The sequence below is a fragment of the Engystomops pustulosus genome, chromosome 3, assembly GCF_040894005.1.
Source record: "Engystomops pustulosus chromosome 3, aEngPut4.maternal, whole genome shotgun sequence".
NCBI lineage: Eukaryota > Metazoa > Chordata > Amphibia > Anura > Leptodactylidae > Engystomops > Engystomops pustulosus.
Genome location: NC_092413.1, coordinates 124,050,427 through 124,068,257, shown reverse-complemented (window position 1 = coordinate 124,068,257; position 17,831 = coordinate 124,050,427). Strand labels below are relative to the sequence as shown.

At 41.2% G+C, this 17,831-nt stretch overlaps 1 protein-coding gene across 2 annotated transcripts in view; it reads left to right on the top strand.

Annotated features, from left to right (window-relative positions):
• The window catches only part of CFAP206 (cilia and flagella associated protein 206), a 162,674-nt gene that overhangs the window by 127,436 nt on the left and 17,407 nt on the right, over positions 1-17,831 (top strand). The window contains exons 2-8 of one of the 2 annotated variants that reach the window (XM_072141995.1): positions 1,246-1,370; positions 4,228-4,311; positions 5,133-5,223; positions 7,112-7,300; positions 13,577-13,735; positions 14,867-15,075; positions 17,259-17,378. In XM_072141995.1, coding sequence (XP_071998096.1) covers positions 1,263-1,370; positions 4,228-4,311; positions 5,133-5,223; positions 7,112-7,300; positions 13,577-13,735; positions 14,867-15,075; positions 17,259-17,378 — 960 coding nt within the window. In that variant the 5' untranslated portion in view covers positions 1,246-1,262. Of the gene's footprint in view, positions 1-1,136; positions 1,371-4,227; positions 4,312-5,132; positions 5,224-7,111; positions 7,301-13,576; positions 13,736-14,866; positions 15,076-17,258; positions 17,379-17,831 lie in introns of those variants that run through there. The other variant, XM_072141994.1, reaches the window with a different exon arrangement.

Below are 17,831 nucleotides of genomic sequence, written 5' to 3'. Positions count from 1 at the left end.
AAGACCCAAGGCTGTCTCGTTTTAACGCTTTCATTAGCACATTGTAATGAATAAGGAGGAAAATCCCATATCCTGCCATACTGTAGTATGGCAGTATAAGATTGATTAGATAACCTAGGGTTGAAGTACCCTAGGGAGTCTGAAAAATAGTAAAAAAAAAATTATAACAAACATTTTAGGTATCGTGCGCAACCAAAAAAAGCCTGATCTTTTAAAATATAATAACGGTTTAGCCCCCAAAGTTGTAAATGGCACTTTTTTTGCTGTTATAAAACAGTGATCAAAAGGTAGCACAGTCCTAAAAATGGTAGCATTAAACTTTATCAAGTCGCAAAAAATGACACCACCCACAGCTCCATAAACCCAAGTATGAAAAAGTTATTAGCGCCAGGAGATGGCAAAATCTAAAAAAAAATTTGTACAGGTTTAAATTTTTGTAAATATATGAAAACATTATAAAACCTATACAAATTTGATATCCCCATAATTGTACTGACCCAAACAACAAAATAGACGTAATTTGGGGCGTACAGTGAAATTCGTAAAATCAAAGCACCCAAGAAAATGCGTTGTTTTTTTTTTTTCCACCAATTTCACTGCATTTGGATTTTTTTTTTTTCCGCTTCAGAGTACACGGCATGTAATAATAAATACAATCGCCATGAAATGCAATTTGTTACGCAGAAAACAAGCCGCCACACAGCTCTGTACAATAAAGTTACAGATCTTTAAAGGTGGGAATTAAAAAATGAAATTGCATAAACGAAAAAGGGCAGCGGTGAAGAAGGGGTTAATGTAAAATTTAAAGAGGGATTTTGTTTTAAATGTTGCAGAGTTGCATTGGGAGTTTTCGGGCCTTAGGGTGGTGAGTTATTGGTGCTTTTTTTTTTTTAAGTGCACTGAAAACGCATGCTTTTAAAAACGCACCGTGTGACCACATCCTGGGGGCACGTCAATGAGCAAATCTCCTGTAAAGCTCCTTGGTGCCTACATATAAGTGACCGCTTTTATTGGCCGGTCGGCAGCGTGGTCCTCTAGCATAGTACACTACCATGTACAGACACTACTATGCACCCTTGAACCTGTACGGAAATGTTCTCTACAAAGCGCGACTTTATCACCTGTAGACGCCTTCTCCCAGCAGACGTCACCATTACCCGCCCGCCGGCCCTGTCTCTATGGAGACCGCGTTGTAAACACCCCGCGCTACACGAGCCTCTTCATCTCCGGTGCCGTGAAGCGCCGCCGCCGCTGCTTCCATCATGTCACATGCACAGGCCGAAAGTGTCATCAAGAACATCATAAGGGAAATCGCCCAAGAATGTGCCGCAAAGGGCCACAGCATATCAGAAACCATGATAGCATTTGTGGTAGGTAACCCGGGATGTATTGTATTTTGGCTACGGATGATCGCCACTGTTGTAGGGGTATATATGGTTTATTAAAAAGAATAAAAGCAGGGCAGTGTTTTTGAAAATATAACATTTTTATAACCTGGCAGAGGGAGGGAGGGTGAGGTGGGAGTGGCGTATACTAAGAGGAGGGGCATGCACTAAGGCTCAGAGCTGTAGGTATTCTGATCCCCCTATGAGGGGGTGTTCATACATTCAGTTTATCAGATGTAGTTTTCAATGTCCAAACTAGGAGGGGAGCAGCTTCTCTCAATGATATGTTCTCACCCACTGTGATCCACGCCTGCTTTTGGCTTTAAAATCTGCTCCTGATAAGCTGAACATGTGAACGTACCCTAATAAACAGCCATGTCCAACCTTACCTGTACTACTGCTATCTGAATACATTGTGTAATTGTGATGAAGTTTATCATTTTGGTATCAGCTCCTGTAATACCTAAAACACATGAGCGACTAACTCACCTCAAACTTGCATCGTGTGCTCGCAGGAATGTCTGGCCCAAAGCCACGGAGAACATCTCTGAGTGTTCGGGTTGGGCCTTCCAGCACATTCGCTCGGGGGTAAGGCCTTAAGGCCAGCGACACACGTGGCATTTTGAACCCATTTTTGGTCCGTTTTTAAGCCGTCCGTCCAAAAATGCATGTGTTAAAAACCGCATGCGTTTTTGAAAAACACATCAGTTTTTTACCAGTTTTAAGATAATTGGTTAAACCTGTCAAAAATAGATGCGTTTTCAAAAAATGCAGGGTTTTTTTAATGGACTGCTTAAAAACGGACCAAAAACAGGTTCAAAATCGCCATATGTGGCATCACCCTAAAAAACGCAAGTTAATTGGTAAAACTTGTCAAAAACGGATGCGTTTTCAAAAAACATGCATTTTTTTTAACGGACTGCTTTAAAACTAACCAAAAACGGGTACAAAACAGCATGTGTGGTATCACCCTGAGGCCGGCGGCACACGGAAAACGCTTACGGTTTGACAGGTTTTACCAATTATCTTAATTCAAACTCGTCAAAGACGGATACATTTTCAAAAAACGCTTGCGTTTTTAGACGGACTGCTTAAAAACGGGCCAAAAACTGGTTCAAAACGCCATTTGTGGCGTAAGCATGCGTTTTGCTTAAAAATGGGCCAAAAACAAATTCAAAACGGAATCAAAACGCTACGTGTGCCGCTGGCCTTAGGGTGATGCCACAAATGGCGTTTTTAGGCCGCTTTTGGGTCGTTTTTAGTAGTGCGTTTTCAGATAGGGAAAAAAAACGCATGCGGTTTTGACCAGTTTTATTTAAGATAATTGGTCAAACCTGTCAAAAACGCATACGTTTTAACGATCTAAAAAATGGGCCGTTTTTTACGCACTAAAAGCGGCCTAAAAACGCCACGTGTGTCACCACCCTAAGGCTAATTCAGACGAGTGTTTTTGAAGTCCACATGCTATCTGTTTTGTTTGGCGGATGGCATACTGACCCATTGTTTCAAATGGTCAAATGGGCGTCTGTTCACACATCCACGTTTCAGGGATGTTCAGTGATTTAAAAAAAATTCTTACATGCAGACCACGAACCTCCACAGAAGTCGATGGATCCGCCAAAAAAAAAAAAAAAACGGATGGCACATAGATGACATCTGTATATGGTCTGTTTTGTCTCAAGTGTTGCTGGGCAACCAATTAGGCAGAGCAAAAAGTCAATTAGAAATCCATCCATCCTTTTTTTTTTTTTTTTTTTGGCGGATGTAAAAAAACAGATGACATACGGACATAAAAAAACCAGGGAAGATACAATACGGACTGAACACGGACATCACTCTTCCACATTTTTTGGAGATGGAAAGTGAATACACCCATCTGTATAAGCCTTTATGCTGTGATTTTACCATGTCAGGAGGGCAGAGCTCTCTCTATGTATTGCAAAGGCTGTATTCCGTATCCAAATCTGCAGCACATAAATAACATCCTGTGGATCATAAATTGGCATCTTATGCATTTTTTTCCGCAATGTGTGCATGTGATAAATAGGATTTCAGAAATCCTTTATATTACACTGCTACTGTATTGCGCTGCAGATTTTCCACATGGAAATGGCGCTCAGAAAGTCTGTAGGTAATACACTAGATTTGATATGTTCCATAAACCCATTTCTATAGTATACCAATGCATTAAAACTGACAGGCAACCTAACAGTATGTGCCTCTATGAGGCCACTAGTTGGCTTGACAACAGACATAACCTTGCGACCACATTTAAGGGGTTAAGCGTCGGGAATATCCTTTACTCGGCAGCCATAGCACTATAGGTTCCAGACTCCTGTGCTGCTTTAGCGGACACAACTTCTGTTCCCTTTTCAGTCACAGGGGTGTAATAGTACAGGTCGTGTACCCCTGATGCCAGGGCACTGCGTGATCAGAAGTCTATTGTAGTAGTAGGATTTGGGTGCTGAATCAGGGTAAACAATTGACGGTACCTTATCTGCATTGAAACTCAACTGAAAACCAGTCGGGAACTGCATGTTATACAGAAGACTTTGCAGTACATTTTCAAAGGTTTCACAAAGAATTTTGCCTCACTCATTGACATTTTGGAAGTGTAAAATCCAGGTCATCATGTTGATTTCCATGAATTGATCACCCCTAAGTAAGCAATGACAGAAGTGTTTGTCATGTAATCCACCACCTGCTATGCTAAGGTATGTAAATCTATCTTCTTTACATGTGTAACTGAAATAATGTGTGTGAAGTCTGTTTTTGCCTCAGAAAAAGTTCTTGGTATATTTGGATAAAATGTGTATTTTTGTACTTTTTTTTTAACTCTCAGGTGAAAGCTATAGTATTAGACCCCAGAAATGGATTTAATGTGGACCGAATGTTGACAAAGGATGATGTACAGAAGCTTATTAAGGTAAGAAAGCCATGAAAAAGGTCATCAATAAGAGACTGAGAACCACTGGGACATTTTCCACATTCTGTGCCTCTGGAATCCCCCTCACCCTAATATTATTTCTCTGGCACAGGGGTTATCAAGGTCGCAGCCAAGCCACTTCAGTACTAGGCTACAAGCTGCCCTCCACCAACATCTCCATCTACAAACACATCCTGTGAGCTGCATTATATGTCAACCCAATGGCCTAGATTTATTATTAAAACTGCATCTCTTTTCAGCTGGCACTGTTTGCACCAGGGTTGTGCCTGCACTGTGACCGCCGCAACACAATGCTGTCCACTTAAAGGGTTGTTTTGGGGCGTATTCCCAGATTAATGTAAGATTGATGAGGGCCAGGCTCTAGTCATCATTAATCCGATGTACCAGAATTCAGATGAGATTTAAAAATGAAAAGCAGGAGCTGACTCTGGGGGGTTGGATGTGGGGGGGATTTTTTGTTTGTTATTGCATTTTGTTAGTTTAAATCCTCATGCTTTGGAAGATATTTTTAGGTCTGTTGTACTTCAGATTTGTTGGACAATTTAGGCCATGCTTGGCTGATTTTACGCATGTTGCCTTGTGAAGTCTACATGACTGATAGAGAGAAGGGCGGATATCACTACAACCACATACTACATTTTCTAGATGGTATTTAGTATGATGTTGGTGGCTTTTAATCTCGTCATGGCTTCCAGAAGTCTAAACCACAGAAAATCTTTGATGATTTGGAATGAATGAATACTTGAATTGCTTTATTGATGGTTTGCTTGTTATTCATACTTGTATTTTTTTCTTTCAAGCTTTGTGTGAATAGACTGCTTGACACAAAGAGTCCCTCCCTGGAAACCATAAAGATGCAAGTGTATTTTGACATGAATTATACAACCAGAGGTAAATTGGACTGGTAGTGTTGAATAGCTGAAAAAATGGATAACACATTGGGGCACATTTACTTACCCGTCCGAGTCGCAATCCCCGATGTGGACTCTCCGACGATGATGCACTGTGCCGCGATCCACGTAGATCCTGTGCCCGATATCCTGCATGTGCGGCTCCCCGCTCATGTCCGCCGGATTTCACCTTCTTCTTGGCTTGCAACACAAATTTAAATGTTAAATCCCACACTTAGTCCGAATCCGTTGGATCATCCAATGGCACGACCTCTGATTTGTATCGCGTGAAAGCCGGCACGATTGCGACACAATCTGATCGCGTGCGACACAGTCCCCAGAGGGATCCCCGAAAAGTCGGGAAACCCGACGAAAATGCGGCTGCGGGACCCTTAGTAAATAAACCCCATTGTATATGAATATAATGCTCAAAACAGAAATGATGTACTCTTCATCTAACGTGAGTCCTCTAGATATCTAATGTTGCTTTACCAAGCATAGGAGGACACCTCTAGTAGGTTTCTTTCTTTTTTAGACTAGTACCCCCTGCAGAAGATTTGATTATATCACCAGTACATCATATCTCCTTTTTATCTTGACATTTTTAACATGGAAGTAAAAGTTATATTTTAAAATCACTAGTTGTACTCTTCATCTAAATATCCAAAGTGATTCTGGGTCTAGCTCATCATTGAGCTGACTTACCCCTACATTGTTGCTTGTGATTCAATACAGAAATGATACCAACAGGCTCCCTTAGTACCCTGTTTCCCCGAAAATAAGACAGTGTCTTATATTAATTTTTGCTCCTAAAGAGGCACTAGGTATTATTTTCAGGGGATGTCTTATTTTTCCACGAACAAGAATTTACATTTATCGTTGAACAAAAAAACAACTTCTCTAACATCCTTATGACTCTCCAAACTCTGAATTTCATGCTGTATTTTTTGTGACTCCATTTCTATTAGAATCTTTGGTCCCAATCTCTCATGTTTAGTAAAAGCACTTTCTATAGATGACCTTTCTTATCCTGGTAGCTACTGATATCACATTTGCAGCACAGCAGCCAGTGATTTACTTCCATGAATTCCTCCCCATGTCACAACCTTCTGCAGCATCTAAAAGATTTACTAATACTAATGTTTTGCGTGCGGGGGGGGGGGGGGCGGTGGAGGGGAGCTGTAGCGATGGCTGCCGCTAGGTCTTATTTTCAGGGGAGGCCTTATATTTCTAAGCCTGAACAAAATTGTACTAGGTCTTATTTTCGGGGGATGTCTTATTTTAGGGGAAACAGGGTATTAGGAAAGCAATGGTCGTGGTCTTTAGGAACTGTTTTATGAGATTACAGTTGAAGCAGAATTCATTATATTAACGGAAGATTTATCAGATGTTTCTGAGAGCAAAACTTTTGTAGTTTCTCATGGCAATAATCAGAGCTCAGCTTTCATTTTCGTAATATTTCCTGATAAATCTCCCAATGGTGTTCAGTAACTGATTCCCTGGAGCCTTATTCCAAAGAGCCATGATGCCTTACATGCACGTATACTCTTCCTTTGAGAAGATTTACCCTTTAAGAGCCACACATGATAGGGTCAATAAGTGGCACTGGTACACCTCGGTGACCTCACTGGGCCCATTTAGGCCACAAGATTTTTCCTACACCTGACCTAGCCCTATGGGATTCACATAATCCCTAGTAAACACCTATCAATGGTGACTTCCATAATTGGTCTAATAATCAGTATGTAAACATGCATTAAGTTACTCCTATTACTACTACTACTACAGCTTTTACATTGGTGTTCCAGGCATTTCCCTATAGAATAGTTTGGTATAGAGAGATAAGGTAAACTATAAAGTACTAACCAGTATGAACATATACTTTGCAGGTGAATTTCTCGATGAACACCATAGTGTCCTGGAATCAAGACTTGCACCAGTGAGCAGGGAAATTACAGACAGTCGAGCACGTACAGCTGAGGAATTAGAGAGCCTTTACCGGAAGATTGTCAGCTATGTTCTACTGAGATCTGGTCTTGGGTCTCCTACTGATATCAAGGTTGTCAGAGAAGCTACAGGTCAGCAAAAACTTAATGTGAATATGTCATATTTTGACCATGCAAAATTGGAGGCAGTGTTAACTAGCAGACCTGGAAAGCTTTGTAAGTTTATATACACAGCTAAGAGCCCAGCAGTATAAGGACTTATAGAATAATATAAGAGCACTGGCAGATCAAAGAGCATGGATTGTGTGATTCACTTGGAGGAGGGAGGAGAAATAGCTCTGTGCGGTGTTGTGCAGAGCTTTGTGGATTAGGGTGATTAGTTTAAACTGCATTTAGAAGGAGACAGACAACAAGGGCAGTGATTTGCACAGATTGATGGCATCATGTAGCATCTGGATTGAAAGATGGGTCGAAAGTTTGGCTGCTGCATTAAAAGAAAACAACCATTTAGAACAGGGTCAGACTGGAGTATCTGGGGCCTACCAGATACAAGACTATGCGTAAAAAAAAATTGTAATAATCTGCTATATTTTCTTGGCCAAAAAAAACATCTTTGTGCATTAGTAACATCAATTACCGTAATGTATAAGTAGCGGGTAAAAAACGAATTCACTTAAGGACGAGTAATGTGCAAAATTAAGCATTTGTGAAATAAACTTTATTAAAAGAAATGTATAGCAGTGCATTCTCTGTGTACTTCAAGGTATTGCAAAGTCTTGGGAGATTTTGTAAACTAGTAAATAGGATCCTCCAAGATTTCAGTAATCTGTTTTTGAGGGACAGTAATGGATGTCAACTGGCTGGTAGCACCTTCAGTGTCCAAGTGTCTATATTAGGTACAATAAAGAAAACATAGAGGACATAACTGCATAATTTTCTTTAAAGCTAAGTAGCTCAACTTTAAGTTGAATAATATCAACTTCAGCCAAATCAGCTACAGTCCTCAAAGCATCTGATACAATGTCAGTATAACTTATATGGTCAAACTGCCTGGGGTCTAAATAAGGTCTTGAATCAGATTTTTATTTTGGAGAATCTGGTCTCAATACTTTGTGTTGCTTGGTCAATGACTACATAAAAAAACAGAATGTTGAAAATGTTGCAGAGGGTCAGAAGAGGGCTCGTCTATAGCTAATTCTCCAGGCATTCTCTTTTATTCTTGCTATTCTTTTAGTGGTAGTAGTTTTTCAATTACTGCATTTATGGCATGTTCCTTGAGGGTGGAGTCCAACTGTCTCAATAAATGAATTTACATTTTCAATCAGATCCAGAAATGATTCCCTAATCTGCAGTATCTGATTCTTCAAAACACAATATTAGAACAGAAAAGATGGGACCATATGGTAGTTGAACACAAGTGTGGATCCCAAGATATTGCACCTGGAATTATGGCTACATAACTAAACATAAAACCTATTGTTCTCAAATGGAAAATCCCTTTCAGGAAGAAAAAAAGCCAAACTGAAGAGTATGTAGGAATATAGAAAACTTTATTGCATACAATACATTAAAATTGTTGTAAAACATCAGGTGATGATAAAGGAGGAAAAAAGGGGGCATCACCGGACAACACATGGAGGATAATAAGTATATTTGTACAAAGGGGTATAGACAAACTTGAATGTGGGCAATCAATTTGAGGATGTCATATCTAAGGAGAGTAACTATCCAATCAGGCATACGCTCAACACAAGGTTACAATATTGTACATGTCTTACCCAAGTAATAGGAATCACACTCCACTGTCCGGGACGGCACCTTCCCCAAATGTACAAATGTATTGTACGCAATAAAGTTTTCTATATTCCTACATACTCTTCAGTATCTGATTCTTGGTATGTTTAACCATGCACCGCGCTTGTAATATGTCTAAACCACGTGTCTGCAGGTAGTCTGATACAGGGGATGCAGTCTCATAAATTTTGCTTCAGTTACTTCTTTATCATCACAGCAATACACTGCAAGCAGTACAGCAATGTAGTATACAGCTGCTTAGACGAATGAACCAAATATTATTTTTAAGACCCTTGGCTTGCTCCACCAGCGCGTGTCGCCAATCTTTTTAAGTCTGGTTAATTGATTGTGGCCTTGTGCCTGAGAAGACATGAGTTCCGTCCATATAGAAGACTGCTTATAGGATTTTGCAAAAAGAAAAAACTGCTGTTTTCTCTAAAAGACCATAGAAAGATAAATATTTAACTTAGGAGGGGACAATAAAATATAAGGGCGCCCCTACCCGAGTGTTATCCCGGGGTGTATATACACCACCCCAGTGACCTGGATAATATTTAAGCAGTTCATTATACTGCCATGAAAATCTGTTTCATATGAGCAAGAATACTCGTTTAAGATTTTTAAGCAATAAATAAAAGTTAATTTTTAAATACACTCACACCTTTTCCCTTTCCTATACTCCGTACCCTCTTTTTCCTTTTTTGCTAATACTTAACTTAATAGGTGGTGCACACCGTGAGTGTTCACAGAATTGGAACACTAAAAATTACTTCACATAGAAAGATAAGCACACTTAGGCTACATTCACACGACCGTATGGGGGATGTATATAAGGCCGGTGTGTATACGCCTTATATACGTCCCCCCCCATAGACGGCAACGGGCTCACGACTCCGTGGCTGGGAGAAAGATAGGACATGTCCTATATTTCCCCGTAATAAGGCCTCCTCTCCTGGGCGCCAATGTGTGCCCACCGTGCTATGGTACGGCGAGCACATTGTCATGTGAATGTAGCCTTAGTTTCAGTGACAATTAGCAAGTTTAGTATGTGGGCGTAGCACCATGTATATACAGAACTGCATGACATTGGGGCTCATTTACTAAGGGCTCGCACTTTTGTCGGGTTTTGCGCCGTCGCCGGTTTCGGCGCAGTCGCTTTCACACGACAGAATTGGGGGGGGGGGGGCGTGGAATTTAAAAAACGAAGTGTGTCGCAAAATCAAGCGCTCACATTCACCGAGAAGAACCAGGTGAACTCCGGCGGACCTCGGCGCAGCAGCGACACCTGGTGGACATCGGGTGCACGACCTTAGTGATTGGCCGTAAGACCTGAATCCACGTCGGAGAACGCGCCGCTGGATCACGACAGGACCGGGTAAGTAAATCTGCCCCATTGTCTTTACACGGGCCTGAACACCATTGTAGGATCCACTCATATTTGCAGCCCCATCAAAAGAACAACCAATAATATTGGCAACACTCAATGAAAATCTCTCTAGTTGCTCTTTCAAGACAAAGAAAAGCTTTTGGCTAGTTGTACTACAGACATATACTTTTTTTAAAAAAAGCCTCTCGTGGATACCTCTCGCCTTCACAGAACGCAAAATTATGCTGCATTGTTCTTGTACAGCAACGTCTTGTGTACTGTCCATTTCCACACTAAATTTAAAGGGGTTGTCCCATTTCAGCAAATTAATGTTATTGTTTGTATTATAAACAGTTATACAACTTTCCAATATTCTTCTGTATCAATTCCTCATGGTTTTCTAGATCTCTGCTTGCTGTCATTATATGGAAAGCTTCTGCGTCTACTTCCAGTGGACAGAAATATGACCATATAAATGTGTGTGTATGTTTATAACTTCCGTATGCATTCAAATATGTATAGTATATTTTTAAGGGTGAAGGGGACCCCATTCAGAAGGCTGCTATGGGGCCCAGTCTCACTTAGTGATGCCCTTGCTCCTGGTATTGTAGTGATATATGATGCATTATAGTCTGGTGCTACTTTTCTGTGGGGAAACAGGGACTCCTTGCATCACATATCACTATGATACATGGAGTCAACAGGACAGTGCATAGCCCATAATTGACGGAATGACCACAGCAATGTGAAACTGACCTTCAATAAGTTTTAACTCTTTTTCTGCAAGTCTTTTTAAAAACTGCTTCATTACTTTATTGTAAAGAACTGCACTCAATTTTGAGGCTTGTTTTGGAGAACATTATTTATTTTGAAGGCGAAACCTGATTAAGAAATTGTTTCTTGAACTTTGTCCAACTAAATACAGTTCTTCTGATGCAGTTGTGATGTAGTTCTCACTACAATGGGCCACATTTATCAAAACTAGTGCAGTTTGTACTATATTCAGTTTGCCTGTGTAGTGTGCAGGATGCGGCAGATTCATCAAAACTGGTGTCTGGTCTTTATTAATCTGGCACCCATTGTACGAATATGCACCAACTTTTTTTCTGGTGCTCCTATAACATAAAGCGTGCAACACAATTCTGTAGAGTCACAGTAATAAATATGGTGCGTGGTCCGACTGCAGAATTTTGTGACGCGGCAGACACAGGGCAGATAGCGACACAAAACTGGCGCAGACACTTTATATATACATGTACAAGCAGTTTGCACATTATTTCTAGTGAAAAGTCAGACAGAAAACTGGTACAAACACTTTAATAAATGTGGGCCTTGTGTGAACACAGTAATTAAACATAGTGATAAAACGTCTCATCAGTCTTACTGGTCCCTCTGAGGGCATGGGAGGGGTGACGTGGCAGACTTACTATTAATACTTTGCACTGGGAAGTCAGAGACTGGTGATCCTGTAAAAAACATGAAGTGAAGAAACAGTATTTGTATGTTTAGTCAAACTTTTACTTTACACTGTTAGATTGCGTAAAGAATTATTAATATTTTAACTTTACATTAAAATAATTAAATATTTAAAAAAGCACTAGTACTACATTCAGAAATGTTACTTTGTGATGCCGCCTGCCTCCTCTGATTCTCTGTTTATTCTGTCTCTTGTAAGCCTCTTGCACACGATTGGCCATAATGGCCATATGTCGGTCCAGCACCACGGACTTATCGCCTGCTGCCCGAACTGCAGCGCTGGCACTGTATTTATTCACACGATGATGTGCCCGCCGCACCGTAGCATGGCGGGCACACATCGATGCCCGGGAGAGGACGAGGGGGTGAGCGCCCCTCTCAATATATTCAAATACTGCAGTGGTTTTTTGACACCAGCTCTGTTTCAATATATTGTGATTACATGTATACTCCTGTTGGCCCATATATATGGGACTAGTCGATGGACTCACTAATATAGTGTGAAGCACACACCAGCATGTTACAATCCTTCATCCTGCTGGTAGATGTCCTTTAAAGGAAACCTACCACTTACAAGTGGTAGGTTTAGACACATATACATGGCACCAGCTCAGGGTGAGCTGGTGCCAGAGCATATTTTTGTTAGGGGAACAAAGCCCCTATCGCTGTTTTATAAGTTATATTAACTTATAACTCGGCGCACCGCACTTGGGCACGGCGCACCATGCGCGTGCCCGTGCGTGCGCCGGATTCTAAAGTGCTGGAGAGCCGGGGATGTCACCGATCTCTCCGGCACACGCGCACCTGCGCAACTTAGCACGGGGAAACACATGTATATGTGTCTAAACCTACCACTAAACCTAGTCATAGAAGATATTGTGATTTTACAATGTGTTTTTATAATGCCGTGATGAGTATTGTGTTTTCACAATGGGGCTATGTTATGTCATAGTGGGCTTTGTGATGTTATAATGGTTTTGTGGTTTCACAATGAGTATTGTGATGTCACATTGGGGCATTGTGAAGTTATAGAGGCTCATTTTCATGTCATAGAGAGCATTGTTCATTGTTTTCTCCTTGTAGGGCATTGCAATGTCATATTGGGGCGATGATGTCATAGCGGGTATTGTGATGCGACACTGAAATGTTATGTCATAAGGGTATTGTATTCTGATGTCATACTCCTGCGTTATTTTGTCATATAGGGTCATTGTAATGTCATAAGGTCCATTTTGTTTTCACAATAAGGGTTTTTTAGAGGGCGATAGTGATGTCATAGAGGATATTGTGATGTCTCAGCCATTGTGATATAATAAAGGGTAATGTGATTTCACAGTGGGGCATTGCATTGTCATATAGAGGGAATATGATGTCAGGTGGTCATTGTGATGTCATAGATGGCATTGTGATGTTTAAATGTACCATTGTAAAGTTATATAAGGGCATTTTGACGTCACTATTGGGCATTGTGATGTTAAAAATGGTATTGTGATATCACAATTGTCTGTTGTGATGTCATACAGGGCCATTCTGATGCCAGAGAGGGCATTTTATCACAATACTCTAACATTATAATATGTTAGAGCCAGCGCCCATCAGAGGATAGTGCTGACTGCACGTGTGTACAGCTTAGTAATTATTAGTCTGGTAATTTAGATGATTGAATACAGACAAAACTAGTTAAAAGTTATTAGAACATCTCCAACTTGTACTATTAATAAATTTGTGTGATCATAAAATAAAAAGTTTAAGTTTGCTGTGTTTTTTTCTAGCTGCCCTTCAAAGTGTCTTCCCACACACAGAACTTGGAACCTTTCTATCCCTTGTTAAAAAAGACAAAGAACGACAGCTGAAAGAGCTCACCATGATTGTAACTGGGATCCGACTGTTCAACAAAGACTGTGGAAAAGGCGGAGAGGGCATTGATGACTGTAAGTACCTTATATACTCGAGTATAAGCCTAGTTTTTCAGAACAAAAAATGTGCTGAAAAACCCAAACTCGGCTTATACTCGAGTCAAAAAAATAAATAAATCAAAACTCGCCTTTCTGGCGGCACCCGCAGATCTTCTGTGCGATCCATCCGGTATTGTTGTGCTGCACGATGGGGAAGGGGGGGGGGCTATATAAACTGGGGCAGAGGCTGGCAGGTTATATAAACTGGGGCAGAGGCTGGCAGGTTATATACACTGGGGCAGGGGCTGGCAGGCTATATACACAGGGGCAGGGGCTGGCAAGCTATATACACTGGGGCAGGGGCTGGCTGGCTATATACACTGGGGCAGGGGCTGGCTGGCTATATACACTGGGGCAGGGGCTGGCTGGCTATATACACTGGGGCAGAGCCTGGCTGGCTATATACACTGGGGCAGGGGCTGGCTGGCTACATACACTGGGGCAGGGGCTGGCTGGCTATATACACTGGGGCAGGGACTGGCAGGCTATATACACTGGGGCAGGGGCTGGCAAGCTATATACACTGATGCAGGGACTGCATACTTGCTACATACTGGAGAGGCTGTGACCAATGCATTTCCCACCCTCGGCTTATACTCGAGTCAATAGGTTTTCCCAGTTTTTTTATGGTAAAATTAGGGGCCTCGGGTCGGCTTATACTCGAGTATATACGGTATGTGTCAAGGGATTATCTCAATGGGTGGATAGGAGATCAGTTATACATGATTCGGCAGGATTGTAACTATTATATTTAAGATGTTAAAGAAAATCAGAATTTCTAAAGCATATACAAAACTGCCTTTCGTTTCCTTACATTACTTCTTAGGCTGTGTTCACACATGCAGACATTTCCCTGAACAGTGGCTCTCCTGTCAACCTGTCTGTGAAGGAAGCTCTTGGTCCCATTTTCATGAAAGGGGCTGCTCTGTATCTCCATGCACAATTAATGGCCGGGAATCACTTTGCAAGGGAAAAACAGAAACATAACATTAAACCAATGATAACTATCCTTAATACTAGGAATGGAGGAAGTACCACTTCAAGTTATATGCCATCAGTTTACAAGATTTTGCAAATTTTTCAACAAAACTGTTCTTCTCTTGGCAGTGCCAACTATCTTAAAAGAGGCGATACCAGCCACCACAAAGCATATTGATTCAGAACTTCAGTCATCTCAGGATATGATATACAAGTACACTGCTCTCATAGAAGATATGGATGTTAAACAACAGAAAGCTGGTGTGCTCAACCCCAACCAGCTAAGAGAAGCACTGTACAATGCAAGGCAACATGAGGCTCTTCTAAATGTTATTCTGGTAAGTTAAAGCTTGGTAACAGGTAAGCAGGGGCTACAGGGCCTGCATTGTCAGGGGGCCCATCTACCTGAGCTGCCATATTAAGCCCGAAGCATGTTCTATGTTAGATACATATAATGCTGCACATTGTACACTTTATGTATGTGTATATATGGTGTGTATAAACTGTATGCCTAAGTATATGATGAATATCTATACTGTGTGTGTATATACTATACAGTATGTATATGTATGTGATGCATATACACTGTATGTGTGTATAAATGTGTGGATGTGTACATACTTTAACGATAAAATTGATTGCATTCGCCAGGAAATAATTGCTCAATCCACTCACCCCTCCAATCCCCTTCCCTCTGGTACCTTATCTTGTTCACTCTCTTCCTTTGAGCCAGTCACAGAGGAAGAAGTGTCTCCTCTCCTCTGCTCGCCCCACTACCTGCATCAGTGACCCCATCCCCTCACATCTGGTACAGTCTCTCTCCCCAGCAGTCACTTCTCATCTCACTAAAATCTTCAACCCCTCTCTCTCTCTCTTCTGGTGACGTCCCCTCTTCTTTCAAGCATGATGTTGTTACCCCTTTACTAAAGAAACCTTCACTGGACCCATCCAGTGCTACTAACTACAGACCAGTTTCTAACCTCCCTTTCATCTCCAAACTCCTGGCACGCCTGGTCGATTCTCGACTTTTCACATTTTTCTCTCAGCTAACTCGCTCCTTGATCCCCTGCAATCTGGTTTCCGCTCTATGTATTCCACTGAAACTGCTCTTTCTAAAGTCTCCAATGATCTCCTCACTGCAAAATCCAAAGGTGACTATTCGCTCCTCATTCTCCTGGATCTCTCGGCAGCGTTCGATACTGTGGACCACCAGCTCCTCCTTAGGATGCTTCACTCCATTGGCCTAAAGGACACTGCACTCTCTTGGTTTTCTTCCTATCTCTCTGACCACACTTTCAGTGTCTCCTTTTCTGGAACTTTCTCTTCTCATCTTCCTCTCAGTGTCGGGGTTCCTCAGGGTTCAGTCCTAGGTCCTCTTCTCTTCTCCCTCTATACTGCCCCCATCGGACAAACCATCAGCAGATTTGGTTTCCAGTATCATCTCTATGCTGATGGCACCCAGTTATATACTTCTGCACGTAACATCACCCCTGCCTTAATCCAGAACACTAGTGAATGTCTCTCTGCTGTCTCTAACATCATGTCCTCTCTCTTCTTTAAACTTAATCTTTCTAAGACTGAGCTTATTGTCTTTCCACCATCTACTAACCAACCCCGACCTGTCCATCTCGGTCTGTGGCATCACTATAGCACCGAGGCAGCAGGCCCGCTGTCTTGGGGTTGTGCTGGATTCTGACCTCTCCTTTTCACCATATATTCAATCTCTTGCTCGCTCTTGCCGTACGCATCTCAGAAACATCTCCAGAATCCGTCCATTTCTGACATTTGAAACTTCTAAAATGCTAATTGTCGCACTAATTCACTCTCGACTAGAATACTGTAACTCCCTACTAATCGGCCTTCCACTGACTAAACTCTCTCCTCTTCAATCTATTCTTAATGCAGCAGCCAGTCTCGTCTTTCAGGCCAAACGCTATACGGATGCCTCCAGTTTGTGCCAATCACTGCATTGGCTGCCCGTCTCCTTCCGTATTCACTTTAAAATAATAACCCTCATCCACAAAACTCTGAATAATGCTGCACCTCCCTATCTCTCTTCTCTCATCTCAGTCTATCGCCCTTCCCGTACACTTCGATCTGCCAGTGACATTAGATCAATCTCTACCTTAATTTGAACCTCTCATGCACATCTCCAGGACTTCTCCCGAGTTGCTCCAATTCTCTGGAATTTTTTTTTTTGCCAATATGGTCTTCACAGGATGGGGTAATTATATTTATTGCTGGGAATTTTGGATGTGATGACATCTAATGTGTTTATGTTTTTATTGTGCTCTAATGAAAGGGGAGTTTACTTTTTTCATGCTTTTTGATGCATGCTTCCTATGATTTAGGACTTTGGAGCATTTAGTATGTCTTCTTACTATTGAACATTTTATTGTAAAGCATATTTGTTTAATCTTTATGAAAATATACATAAAGATTTTTGTATCTTGTGATATCTGTAATATACTTATGTGTATTTCTTCTACTAGTAAAGCATAAACTCATCTACTGTTTGTAGTCAGATGCCCTCACGTGTGCACAACAGCTGGAAGTCCTGGATAAACAGTACATAGCACTTATGGAACAACTAAAAGCCACAGTCCAGTCAAAGACTGCAATCCCCACTGCACAGGTCTATGTAAGTATTGATAAGTCAGGAAATTTATATGGGCTTGTGTGCTGCTTTTCTGGCTTACAAGCCCTGAAATACAAGCTCCTGATATATCTGATGAGGCAGAGGGTTTTGATGATATGCGGGCAGACCTAGTACCAGCTTAAGATAAATTTTCCCCATCTAGTTGAAATTTGTACTTTCTGACTTTCAGGCAATTCTAAAAAGTGTCATTATTTTATTCAGATGACTACAATTATATAACATTCCTCACATTTATGTTATGTACAGAATCTGACTTGTATAATGTAGTGTTTATCATATTACATACATTATTTTAGTGATTCTAGCACTATAGCAAATGAAAAGAAATGTGGTCCATGTCAAGTTGCAATGACCAAGAGACAACAAGCACTGGAATTGTAGACCTTTTGGATTTCTGGTGGCTGTCATGTCGCATTTGTCACTCCACAATTACTT